This window comes from Stenella coeruleoalba, assembly GCF_951394435.1.
Source record: "Stenella coeruleoalba genome assembly, chromosome: 1".
NCBI classification, from domain to species: Eukaryota; Metazoa; Chordata; class Mammalia; order Artiodactyla; family Delphinidae; genus Stenella; species Stenella coeruleoalba.
This window is the reverse complement of record NC_137169.1, coordinates 116,742,802-116,757,005: the sequence shown is the minus strand read 5'-3', so window position 1 is coordinate 116,757,005 and position 14,204 is coordinate 116,742,802. Positions and strand designations below refer to the sequence as shown.

Here is a 14,204-nt window from a genome sequence, read left to right as displayed (position 1 = left end):
AAATGCGCTTAACCTTTATACCACAGGCACAAAGTGGTATAAAAGTCTATCTGAAATTCTGGAGTCCAAATATTTTTAATATTTGCACATTCGTCTTTAATATTGATTTCATTAACAATATAATGATTGATCAAAATATATGTTATACAATGTATTTAGATCCTGGCTCTCCATTATGTAGTAGTTGAATAAATGGTATGACTTACTTCCATAAGCTTTAACATCTTCATCTATAAAATGAAGATAATACTTAGCTGGCAGCTGAGCATTACATAAAGTAACACAGGTGAACATCCTGCAGTGTTTCCTGTGCCAGACACTGCTCTAGGTGCTGAGGTTATGGTCATAAGTGCAAACATAAGAAACAACATTCCTGTCCTCACAGAGGAGGAGGAGCTGGCTAAGCTGACCGAGAAGGAGATACAGGAGGAAATCTAGACAAGCTGTGGTATCATAAAAGCCTACAAAATAAAGTGTTTCAAAAGAGGGAATATCAAAAATGAACTTGAGGTGACTGACTGCAAAGGGGCACAAAGGAACTTTCTGAAGTAGTGAAAATGTTGATATCATGATTGAAGTGGTGGTTTCACAACTGTTTCCATTTGTCAAAACTCATTAAACTGTACACATAAAATTGGTGATTTTTATTGTGTGTACATTATACCTCAATAAATCTGATTTCTAAAAAAATGTCTATGTCATGCAAAACAATTCTAAAAAGGGCAGAAGAGCTGTTCTAGATGAAAGGAGACTAAAGAGGTGTGACAAGTAGATGCCATGTATGACCTTGGACTGGATTCTGAATCCCTCCCCCCAAAAGCTATAAAGAATATTTGGGGGCAAATGTGGAAATTTGAATATGGATACTATATTAAACTCTATTGTATCAGTGTTAAACTTTGGTGTGGTCATTTTATTGTGCTTACACAGGAGAACATCCTTTTTTTAGGAGATGCATATTCAAGTATTTACGGGTGAAGTGTTAAAATGTCTGCAACTAACTCTCAAATGGTTCAGAAAAAAACACATGTGATTGTAAACAGATAAATAGATAAAAATGGAGCAAATGCGGAAAAATGTCAACAATTGGTGAAATCTTGGTAAAGGTTCTCCATATACTCACTGTACTCATCTTTCAACTTTTCTGTAGATTTGAAGTTTTTAAAAATAAAAATTGGAGGACTGAAAACAAGAGGGAATAGTCAACCATGTCAAATACTGTTAAGAGGTCAGGTAAGATGAGAATGAAGACATGACCTTTGGCTTTGGCAAGATACTGGTCATTGGTGGCCCTTTTGCAGCAAGAGCATTTCAGTAGGGGCAAAAGCTAGGTAAGAGTGGGCAGAGGAGAGAATGGGAGATAAGCAAATGGAGGCAACGAGTGCAGGTAACTCTTTCAAGAGCTTTGCTATGAAGGGGAGCAGAGAAACAGAACGTGGAATTAAGAAAGTCTCCCTACACCAAAAGGAATACTAAGACATTTTGTACGTTGATGGGGATGATCCAGTAGCGAAGAAACTGATCATTCAGGATAGAAAGACTAAAAATGCGGGAGCAAAGTCTTTGAAACTGTGAGAAGGACTGGAATGCACAATCCAAAAGGAAGGAGTCACCTTAGATAAGGGTGATGATGATGACAATGACAAAGGTGGTAACAGTGACTAACCTAACAGCTAGGCACTATTTAAAGCACTTTTGCTCATTTAATTCGCACACAAATCTAAGAGGAAGGTATTAGTAATATCTCCTTTTACAGGAAGCCAAGTACAGAAAAGTTAATTAACTTGCCCAACTATACTTATCCAATAAGTAGCAAAGTTGGGATTTAGAACTCCATGGAAGATACTTTTCTCCCAGTGCAATAAGAAGGAAGGCAGAGTTTGTGGGTGTAGATGCAGCTGGTACCAGAAAGATAAAGTAGCTCTTATACAATCACATCTATTTTCTCAATGTAGCATTTGGGTGAGTTCATCAGCTGAGGGGGTGAGGAGAGGGGATGTTGGATATTTGAGAAGAGAAGGTGAGAAATTCTTGTTTCAGATGGAAGGCAAGTGAATTTACTAGCAATGACAAGAGGTTGGTTTTTTTTTAGCATCTTTATCGGAGTATAATTGCTTTACAATGGTGTGTTAGTTTCTGCTTTATAACAAAGTGAATCAGTTATACATATGTTCCCATATCTCCTCCCTCTTGCATCTCCCTCCCATCCTCCCTATGCCACCCCTCTAGGTGGTCACAAAGCACCGAGCTGATCTCCCTGTGCTATGCAGCTGCGTCCCACTAGCTATCTACTTTACATTTGATAGTGTATATATGTCCGTGCTACTTCTCTCACTTCGTCCCAGCTTACCCTTCCCCCTCCCCGCGTCCTCAAGTCCATTCTCTATGTCTGCGTCTTTATTCCTGACATGCAGTACTGAATGCCCCTTCGGAATTCACGGTCATAAATTTGAAGTGAATCTACTTGTCCTGACTGGATGATATTTTGTAGCAATTTTCAGCTGCTTGAGAGCAGGCATAAAGAGGATAGCTGGGCTTAACTAGGGTGGGATTTTTACAGGCAAGTGGGACCTAAGAAAAGAGGAGCCAGGAGGGTAGTTTGCAAGAGAGTGGTGATAGTATGGGACATGGAATGTAGGCTGAGTAAGGAGGGGTGTATGGCCATGATGGATGTAATGGACACAGAAAAAGTGGCAGGGTCAGCGGACTGGAGATCTGTGAGGTCAGAGATACCCAGCTGGAGTGTGGGTATTACAGTAGGAGAGTAAGTAAGAGTCAGAGGGAGATGCCTGAAGAGGAGATTACAAATGGAGTGCCATTACGGATGATGATACGGTCTAGAGTATGACTGTGTGGATGGGAGGCTGAGGTAGTGCAGAAATAAAAGGTGACTGGATCTAAAGAGGCCAGAGTGCTGGATGAGTCCTCTGTGTGGATGCTGAAGTTTTACAAAGAGCTGACAAAAGCAGTGGTGGAGAGTCATCAGTGAAGGTGGGATAGAAGACAGCAACAAAGAAGGGTAGGAGGAGTGTTGTAAACTTGAAAGATGTTAGGAAGACCGAAGAAAAAAGGAGAGGTCATTTGGAAGTTGTAGTGGGGAGCAAAGATACTACCCACCCCATCTGCAGGCTCAGAGGTATATGAGGTGGGGAGGAAAAATCAACCTCTAATTTGAGAAGTAGCCCCAGTTAGAGCAAGAAGGTGAAGAGATGGTTCAGAAAAGAGGCTGAGGATGCAGCACAGGACTGAACACATGGTATATATTCAATCAGTATTTCCTGAATTTGAACCTTAAATTTTCTAATAGTATACTATATCCTAAAAAGGAAAACAAAACTTATTTACAAAGAAACCCAAACAAGATTAAAAAGGAAATGATCCTTTAATTATTGTATTTTTCAAATCCATGAAAAGGCTCATTTTCAAAAATTAGTCCCCTGGCCAAGAAAATCAGAATCAAACAGCATCTTATTGTTCTTGGCTTAATACAAACGGATAGTTCAGTGTTACGCAAGAGAATGCCTGGTTTTATTTTATAAGAATCTGAGATCAGAACAACAAAGTTAAGTGAATTCGGCCTTGTTGAAGCTTAGACAATAGCCTTTCTGAGCATAAGCTGACCAGAAGTTAAATCTATTACGGTTCAAGCAGAGAAACCTAGGTACCTATGGAATAAGATTAATAATATTCCCTAAGTATATTCTTTGGAGTATAATATAGTACACTTTGAAATATACTGTTCCACTTGAAGTTGTAATATGATTGCTCCATGAAAGCTTCAGAGGTACGCCTTTATTGAAGGAAGATAAGTTCGTCTCAATGTTATAGTTTGTTTCTTTAAAAAATTTGTTGTCTTTGTAAGACTAAGAAAATGTCATAATTCTTTTATGCTTTAACAAAAAAAAGTTTTATTTTGTGTCTATAACGTTGCCTCCTAAGCATTTCTAATAAGCTGTCTATATACAGCTAACTGAAATTCTATAGTCCTCTATGGTCTTAATATGTACAATGAATATCTAATACTTTTTCTCTAAGACTAAATTTTATTGGAGTTTATGTAGAATCCCAGTGTTTTGTTTTATAACTGTATTTGGTGGCTTAATCATGATCATCAATCAGAATGTGGATTGGTTCAACTGCAGGTTAAAGGGCTTTTCATTTTCGTCTTACTCATTAAACTATAAGGTTCCCATTACTAGACAGAAAATTTACCAGTAGTTCTATTACACCAGATAAATGGACTTGAGAAGGATAGCCAATTCTCCTAGTTTCATTAGAGCCTAATATGACGTGTCAGAGGAAGTAATCAGCCAGCAATATACACTGTGCTCATTTACGACACACAGCTGGTATTGGGAGTGAGAGATTTCTCTTTTCCATGAAGAACCCAGCTGGAAGTAATCTCTTCTTTACTAAATTTCTTTAGTACTTTCTTTATTCCTTATGGGACATTCTCTTTGGGATACAGTGATTTCTGTGCTCGTCTTACTTTTCCTCCTAGACTCTAAGCAAGTACGCTATGCCTTAACATCTTTGGATACTCTCAAAGTATTAATGGTATTATTTGTATTTTATCTAATACCCAGAACTAGTGGGGGAACAAAATGCAATAGTAATACTATCAATATCAAATTCATCAGTATTACGGATTAAATATAAATAGGCTTCTTAGGTTTGGTCTGGGAATCATATCACCATTTATGTGATATAGGAAACTGCTTTGAGTTCCAACAACCTAACTTACAAATTCACTCTCAGAACACAGCAGGGACTTCTTATACATCATGTATTACCAGAAAGGCCCCAGACAACAAGTGTATAGATCAGTAAAGATGTTAACTTTTCCAATTTTGTAAATAAAAGAGAATGATTTTTTCTTTTAAAAATATAGTAATTTAAAAAGCAACTTTAAATTAAATCATTTACTTTTTAAAAGAGCACAAGAATTTAAAAATAATATTTTGTGAAAACAGTGGGAAAATGTTTCAGAATTAATGCATGGACATATAACTAACCAACTGAACATTTTGTGTCTTTTAGTTAATCCAGAGAATCTAGGTTAAACAAAGCAACTGCATGTCGTTCATAAACCAAAATTTCAACTTACCATTTATGTTTATTGCTGGTAATACAATTGACATCTTTGGTCTTGTAGTCTTGTTATGGGTGGTAGCTGGTAGCAGCAGGTGATCCTAAGATGAACAAAGAACAAGTTGTTACTCATAATAATTGGCTTAGTCCTATAACAAGTCAAATTCAGAGTTCTCAGGATGTCAACATTTCATCGCAATCATAAAAAAATGACAGTTTTTATTTGAACCTGGCTTTGGGGGTAATTAACTACAAACCATTTTACGATTCATTCATTCATAATGCAATAAACATTATGAATTACTGAATGACTATCATTACCAGGTACTACGTATCAATAGTATTCTTAGAATATTCCTAGGTTCTGATAACATATATGCTGCAGTATACTATAAAGAGTATTGGTCAAGCAGTCAGAACAGAGGGATTTTAATTCTAGCTCTGCCGCTGAATAGCTGTATGATCTTGGTCTGTTTCCAGTCCTGTAAAATGAGGAGGCTACACTAGATAATGTCACAAGACACTGAAGTTATCTATCTAATAGAGTCATTTTCAAACTTCTTTTTTAAAGAAGAGGAACATTCCCCTCACCCCCAAAAAAGAATTCTGACCCCAAATTACTGACACATAAAAGAGATTCTCACTGAAGCAAGGCCAAGGCCGAGAGCCTTGCCTGCTTAGCCTCCTCTTCTTCCTTTGAAGCAGCCAGTGTTAGACTTTTCTTTTGGTAAGCAACAGGTATATACTGAAGAAGATACATAGTTCTTGCCCTTAAAAACTATACAGCGTAGTGGAAGGGTTAAAAAAATTACAAGTGCATGTCTAGCATAACTATATAATTCTAAATGTGATATTGCCAACCTTTGATCATCTATAAATGACCCAGGGCATCTGAGGTTTCTAGTTTCCAACCACACAAATACTGCAATAAGAATGAGCCAAGAAGAGTTTGGCATCAAAAACAGGGTAGTATGAGTGTTTTGGAAAAGATAAACACATCTGTAGGTATTCCAACGCTGATTATAAATGACTTAATGACTTTGATATTAACTACTGTTTTCAATAACTCCTCTTTTTCCTAGCAAAAACATGGGAATTGTCACAGCAAAAAGGAAAAAAAGAAAAAAGTATATATATAGAAATGTTTCCCTTTAAGGGAGCATGATTAAACTGAGATAAAGCTGACACACAGTCTAACCCCTCTTGCTTTCTTTTCTTGTTCGTTTCTCGTTCATTCAACAAACTTGCTATATGGAAGGACTCATCAAAAAGTACGATTTGACATAGCTGAGAGTGATAAAAATTCAATGCAACTTAATTCAAAGTCAATGTGATTATGAAATATAAGTATCGACAAAGCTAAGAAAAAAATCTGTGAAAAACAAATTGAAATTAATGTACATGAACAGAGCTGTACAGAAAACATTTGCAGTAACTGCTTGTGCTTTGTCTAATTCAAGGCAACATCTCCAAGAGAACATACGTGTTGTTTTAAAAAGAGGGGAAAAGATGAGTGAAATTGTTCTTTTAGAATTCCAGCCTTGCAGCATGAGACGTTTCTTTGTAAGTGCATTGTTAGACACAAAGATCACATGTTTCTGAGAGTAAGATAACATGATAGCCAAGACAAAACAAAACATGCTGATCTTCATGCCATGAAAATTATAAATGGCTAAACTCCTATAATTAAAATACTGCTTCAGGATCCCCAAAATTGAATGAGAAAACAAACCAACAAACTTACAAGCCCCAAATTAAGGCTACTGTAAAAATAAACACACTTAGATTCCATTGGTCATGGGTTAAGGTCAGGCTCAGACTTAAAGCTGAGTTTCCTGCTAAGATCTTACGATTTTCCAAACATAATGCCTCCTACTTTCTTCATTAAATTTCAAACGAAGCAGTTACTTTTGCAGCAGAAAACCAAAAATCACATTATTATTTGTGAAAAAGAAGAATCACATCTTGAATGCATAAAAACTATTACAGTTAACCTGCCTTACCTCTAATTATTAAAGGTTTGCAAAATGGGAGGAAAACCTATAATTTAAAGTGCTTGTTTACCAAGAGGCCTACAGGTTAGAACGGCAGGGAATCAAAGCTGGTATACTACAAACTCTAATTGTGCTTATTTTATATTAAAAAATAATTTGTACACACACATGCCTGGGACAGCGTAGTTGTTTCATTTAACATTTACTTTCTCTTCCTCAAGTTAAATGTTTCTTGCCATAACAATGAATCATCAATCATTTTTTCTCTCCAACTATGTTCATTTCACTTTTTATGGCATTGAACTAATCCTAACAGTGACATCTCCAGAGAAAAGGAGCCAGTCAACAAGTATTTATTGACTTCGTACCATTCATTAAAAAAAATTTACCGAGCATAGTGACCTGCCACGTACTCAGCACTGTGCTACAGACGATAGTTTCTTTTAAAGAACATAAATTCAAGCTTTTATTTTGTTAGGGAAAGAATGCTAATTGTGGCAGGAACAGTCATTTGTGCTCAATATCTGCTTTCCCTTCTATAACATTAGAATAGAAATAGGACCTTCCATTTCTAATGGCATTTAGTTGGGCACAAAGCCACTCAGAAAAAGGACTATATTCCTTTGCAACCAAATGAAGCCATACATTCAAGTTCTGGTCAATAGACTTAAGGAGAAAGGGTGCACGAAACTTTGTCAAGGTGGTGATGGTGGAAGGCAACCTTCCTCCTTCCCTTGTCTCTTCCCTGCTAGCTAGAATGCAGGTGTGACTGCTAGAACTGGAGTAGCCATCTTGGACCATGAGATGGAAACTGCAATCTGAGATTTATGGACCAATAACATAAAGGAGCTAGTGATCCTGACGATCAAGGAGCTACCGTAAGATCTCCAGAACTTCACATGAGAGAGAAGCAAAATTCTAATTTGTCCAAGCCACTATTATTTTGGATTTTCTGTCACTCGTAGCTAAACACAACCCTGATTACTTGTTATATTATAAATTTGTGAAATAATACTAATGGTATTTACTCAAGAGAAATCTCAATAAGGGTTAAAGTAATCAGAGACAGCTTTACTCTTTTCTTGACAGCATTCCAAAACCCACATTTGTTATCTGATATTATCTGATATTGTTATTCTTAATATTACCCCCCCATTACTTATTTATTAAAGAACCTGTATAGGAAATTCAATCCTGGAAAAATACAGGTACAATTAGATGAATCTGAACAAAACTCTTTCTTTCCTATTAAGTCAGTTAATATAATCCAACTGCAACAAAGGTGAAGCTACTTAAAAATAAAAAGGAAAAGTAGAAAAAAAAGATGTTGCCATAGAGATAAATATGATATATTTTGTCACTGTCATTCAAAACTATGTTACTAACTTTACGATATCTTCAAACGGACTCCTAAAAAGCCTTTATAGGACTGAGATACCAAGGGTTATCTTCAGGGAGGAAACTATGTGCACAAATATTATAATCAAAGCTTTGTTATTTTTATTCCCAGAGGAAGTTAGAGAAACACTGGTGGGAAAACACCAAAACATTTCACTATGAGAATGAAGCATCAGTTTTCCAATGTTACACAATATTGTGCGTGAGAAAATACACTATTTTCATACAGGTCTCCCAATCCCCTCTTCCAAGCACTTTGTTAGAAAAAGACAAAATATTAGTGCATAATACAGCATCCGAAGTTATCTGTTTCTTCTCTTTTTAAGACAGCTAAAGCAATGGAGATTAACTTATCAAAAGAACAGGACCACATTTTGCTCAGCTGGAGGTTATGATGGTAAAACACAATAAAACTGAGGTCCTACTAAGTTATGCCAAATGTTGATTCTACATATCTGTGTAGAATAGAAACTGACCTTAACTTAAACTAACTCACTAGGTTAAATGACCCTTCCCACTCCCCTCTAAAACTTACTGACTGATGCCCCTAGCACACTGAACATTCATGACTAGTTTTTGTATTTTGCCAAAACTACTTTTGCTAATTGCATTTGTTACTAATTGTATAATTTAATAAACTACTATGTAACTGATAAGATACAGCGTGAAAAGAGAGCACTGTGAGTATAGTTTATTGCAAGAAAGACAACATGGAACTTTAGTAGATCTGGACCCAAAAGGAATTGGCCCTACCTCAAAACGTGGCAAATGAATGCACATTTATATAATTAACTGAAACAAAATAAGATACATATACATCTTAAAAAAAAAATGATCCCCTGCTTTAACCAATTTTGTTAATTAACAGATTACCCACTAGTCTCTGCTGTACTAGGTAAAACAGCTTTTCCTATATTAGGAAACTCTGACTCAAGGCTGGAGTTATTTATTTATTTATTTATTTATGCTTTTTTAAAATTTTTATTTATTTTTGGCTGCGTTGGGTCTGCATTGCTGCGTGTGGGCTTTTCTCTAGTTGCGGCAAGCCTACTCTTCATTGCAGTGTGCCGGCTTCTCATTGTGGTGGCTTCTCTTGCTGTGAAGCACAGGCTCTAGGCCCGCGGGCTTCAGTAGTTGTGGCACGTGGGCTCAGTAGTCGTGCTCATGGGCTCTAGAACGCAGGGTCAGTAGTTGTGGCACATGGGCTTAGTTGCCCTGTGTCATGTGGGATCTTCCCGGACCAGGGCTCGAACTCGTGTCTCTGCATTGGCAAGCAGATTCTTAACCACTGCGCCACCAGGGAAGTCCCTGGAGTCCTTTATTTTTGATAGGAAAGAAGGTCCTTAATATCTAATGATGTCCTGTAGGAATGAAGGAAACTCAATCTGCAACAGGTGGCACTTCTGACACTAAGCAGCTTTCACTTAGATCACTTAGATCAACATGTCAAAAAGTTATGCAGGGCTTCCCTGGTGGCGCAGTGGTTGAGAATCCGCCTGCTAATGCAGGGGACACGGGTTCGAGCCCTGGTCTGGGAAGATCCCACATGCCGCGGAGCAACTAGGCCTGTGAGCCACAACTACTGAGCCTGCGCGTCTGGAGCCTGTGCTCCGCAACAAGAGAGGCCGCAATAGTGAGAGGCCCGCGCACTGCAATGAACAGTGGACTCCGCTTGCCACAACTAAAGAAAGCCCTCGCACAGAAACGAAGACCCAACACAGCCAAAAATAAATAAAATTTAGGAAGATATAACACATTATTTAAAAAAAAAAGTTTTGCAAATCAGGTCCACATTAATAACAATAGCCTCTTAATATTTTATATTTCATCCATATACACTGGATTACATAGATGGGGTTGGTTTTCCAACATAGAAAACTGTTAAAACCAGACCAAAAATAAAAAGAGCATCTATCCTCATTTGAAAAATAGCTTTGTATTAAATTTTCTCTGATCTATGTTCCTACCCTAGAGAACTTTTGTGTTCTATCACTCTACCTCATTTATCTTACCAAGTATCTTTCAAACCGCCAAACAAATTGAAGAGCACATCAAATCTTTAAAATAAGAAGTTCAGGGCTTCCCTGGTGGCACAGTGGTTGAGAGTCTGCCTGCCGATGCAGGGGACATGGGTTCGTGCCCCGGTCCGGGAAGATCCCACATGCCGCGGAGCGGCTGGGCCCATGAGCCATGGCCGCGGAGCCTGTGCCTCCGGAGCCTGCGCTCCACAAAGGGAGAGGCCACAACAGTGAGAGGCCCGTGTACCACACACAAAAAATAAAATAAGAAGGTCAAAGTAGTAATTAAAAGTAGGCCTTTCACAGTTATTTATCAGATTCACAATATTCTGAACTAATGTTAATTTCTAGTAGTTATACTAATTGTTGATCAGAAACCAAATGTGTCCCTTCATTTAAAGCAATTAAAAAGCAAAAGCAATCAGAAAATTTGAAATCATTTAAATACACAGACACACATAGGGACATATCCTGAAAATAAGAATTGCAAAAAAAAAAAAAATTAGAGGTAGTAAAATTAAGTATAGTGTAATCATTTAAAAGCCTATTAAAATGTCTATGATGTAGGACTTCACATCATAGTAAAAACATAGGCAAAGTACATTACTCATCCCCAAAGTAGAAACAGTTAATAGAAATAGCTATATGAATGCAGTATTTGTGCCACTAATGTATGCAATAAAACTACAGACCAATAAAAGGAAATGTAAAGTTTGCGTCTGCACCATTAGCACACGTCAGCCAGAGGCAGAATAAATCAAAACTATTGGTGCACAACAGATGGCCCAAGAGTGAGCCAAGGTTCACATTTTGACAGGAGGAAAATTTTGACACTAAATTCAAATTTGATAATGCAGGCAAGGTCACCAGAGGAAAAATTAGCTTGAAATTCTAGTAAGTACAAACTCAAGTTTAAGAGATGGTTCTCATATCAAACTCTATAGGAAGCCCCCAGAACTGCCCAGCTGATTTTGAACTCCCCTTTTATTCACACAAAAAAGTGTATGACTGAACCATACAAAACTGTCATTTTTGTGAGTCAAATCTCAGTAATTTCAGGGGACCGCGGCTGCGCAGGCCGCAGGAGGCCAGGTGCAGATGTATGGCTGCTGCCGTAAAAGATGCAGGTGTACAACCTGAAGAGATATCCTATATCAACGCACATGCTACTTCCACACTATTGGGAGACGCTGCTGAAAACAAAGCCATCAAACATCTTTTCAAAGACCATGCACACGCTCTTGCCGTTTCCTCTACCATGGGAGCCACCAGACACCTCCTGGGGGCTGCCGGGGTGTTGAGGCAGCTCTCACCGCCCTGGCTTGTTATTATCGAAAACTGACACCTACTTTAAACCTAGACTGTACAGAACCACAATTTGATCTCAGTTATGTTCCACTCAAGACACAGGAGTGGAAAACTGAGAAAAGATGTACTGGACTTGCCAATTCCTTTGGTTTCGGTGGTACTAATGCAACACTTTGTATTGCTGGCATGAAGGACAAATCATTTGCAATTAAATACTGATTTTTAAATGTTATAAACTGCATTAAGTTGAGAAATAATGTTTACATAAATGCATATTTTTATATATCAAAAAAAATCTCAGTAATTTAATAAGGTTCAACCTAACAGTTATACATGTCTCTTTTTCAAACCCAGAATTAATTTTGAGTTTCATGGTCAAAACAAGTCCTTGTAAACTTTCCCAAGGATAAGACAGTAGCCTCCAAATCACTCCTATCTCTTGATGAGAGTTTCAGGGAAAGTGTTTATAAACCTGGGTAGGATTGTTTTCCCTGAAGAAAGCTCTTAGACAAAATGTTGGTTACGTGCTTTGGACAGGTAGAGGGCTAGGAAGTTTTTGACTCTATACTTCCTATTACTTCATTCAATAATTTGAGCTCATCAAATTTCAAAACTTTGTCAGCTATAATACAGGGCTTCTTCAAAGGCTGGACCGTGTGTGATTTAGGAAAAATACATTAGGATTCCTGAAACTTGTCAATCATCATTTGTTGAGTGCCGAGAGTGGGGCAATCCGAAAAATGTCTTATTAAGGAAAAAGATCAAACACTAAATGCATAGAGGTTAACCATATGAGAGTTTGTCAGACATAATGTTTATAAGATGTTTCATTTTAAAAACTGACTTTACTCAGGACTACTGGCAGGAAGTGAATTTCCTGAGAATTAAATTGCATCCTACAGATATGCTACCAAAGCAAAGCATGGGGAAGGGACAGAGGGAGGGTCTGAGGCTATAGCAAACTGAGTCAACAAGTTTTCTGAAAAAAGAGATTAATTAGGAAACACTTCAAGGAAAAAGTTAGATATTGATATCAGAGAGAATTACTTTACTTTTTGTTGGAAAAAATGGGGAAAATGTTGAGGCCCCCCAAAAATGATTTTTTAAAGTTCTAGGCAGAGGCTCTAGGAATGGGGTAAAGTTGTACAAGAGTAGTCTCAAATACCCTAGGTGTGTAAGCAGGGGACGGGAACACGGGGAGATATTATTCTAGCTGATTCCTTCATATCAGTGATTCTACAACCTCCTAGAGGTGGAGGAAGAGGGGTCCTACTTAATTTATATTTCTAAAGGTATCTCTCCTTGCCTGACTCTCAGTGTCTGGATATTTCCCCAGTCTTCACTACAGATCTTGATCCTTTTCTTTCCAAAGCAGTTCTGATCTTGGTTTCACACAAAGAAATAGGGAGGACTGTGAAATATCCATAAAGAACATTTTAGGAAAGATTGGACTTGACAAGACAAACTACAAAGTGGAAAAAAAAAAAGTATGTCCCTTAAATTGCTTTTAATGCCCTTAAAATATTAGTCCATAATCTGCAATAATCTGATTTATCTACCTTAGTGGACAAAATTTCTCTTGAGATCTCAGGTTAGCAAAATAGCCAGACTGAACACCTGCTCACACTAGAAGCTGAGCTGTATTGCCAGCTGCAATCCTTGCTAAGGATGGAGGTATGATACTATATAGACCTATTCCATAATTCAGAGTTCTCTTTTCATATCCCATAGGGTATACTTTCTAGAACCTATTACAGTTCTCTTCATTCTCATCATAAACGGAACAGCATGTTCTCAGTTTCCAAGTGAATCTTTGCATTTAAATGCATTTGTGGAAAATGAGTGAAAATTTTGTTTTCATTGGTCAAATATTGTTTTAAGAAAGGATTTCAACTAAATTTCAGGTAGAAATGGTTTAAAAAGACAACTATGGTACAATAGTATAAATTTTAAGTTCTGCAATAGTAAGGTATCCCTCTGAAAGCATTTAATCTTATGCTCAAAGGAAGCCAGGATCAGAAGTGAACATGGTGACAGTACTAAGTCCTTTTGAAACAGAAGTTCTTAACAAAGGATACAGAGAATCACCTGCAGGACTTTACAATATAAATACCCAGGCACTCTACTCCCTAAAAAAATAAAAAAATCTGGCATGGTAAGTCTGAGGTGGGCCAAAATATTGCATTTTTAACAAGTACCCCTGGTGACTCTAATGCAAACCATTCCAGGACGCTGATTTACAAGCACTGGCCAGCATGACACAGATAGAGATAATGAGCATGGACTCTGGACCTGTACTGCCTGGGTTTGAATTCTGCCTCTACCACTTAATCTCTAGCTGTAGGATCTAAACCAAGTTCCTTAATCTCTCTGTGCCTTCGTTTTCTCATCAGTA

General features: G+C 37.5%; 1 protein-coding gene across 2 annotated transcripts in view; it reads right to left on the bottom strand.

Moving 5' to 3' along the window:
- Window positions 1–14,204, bottom strand: part of ATF6 (activating transcription factor 6) — a 220,049-nt gene that overhangs the window by 46,819 nt on the left and 159,026 nt on the right. For both annotated transcript variants that reach the window (XM_079929376.1, XM_079929377.1), the window contains exon 15: window positions 5,108–5,192. In XM_079929376.1, coding sequence (XP_079785502.1) covers window positions 5,108–5,192 — 85 coding nt within the window. The remainder of the gene's footprint in view (window positions 1–5,107; window positions 5,193–14,204) is intronic.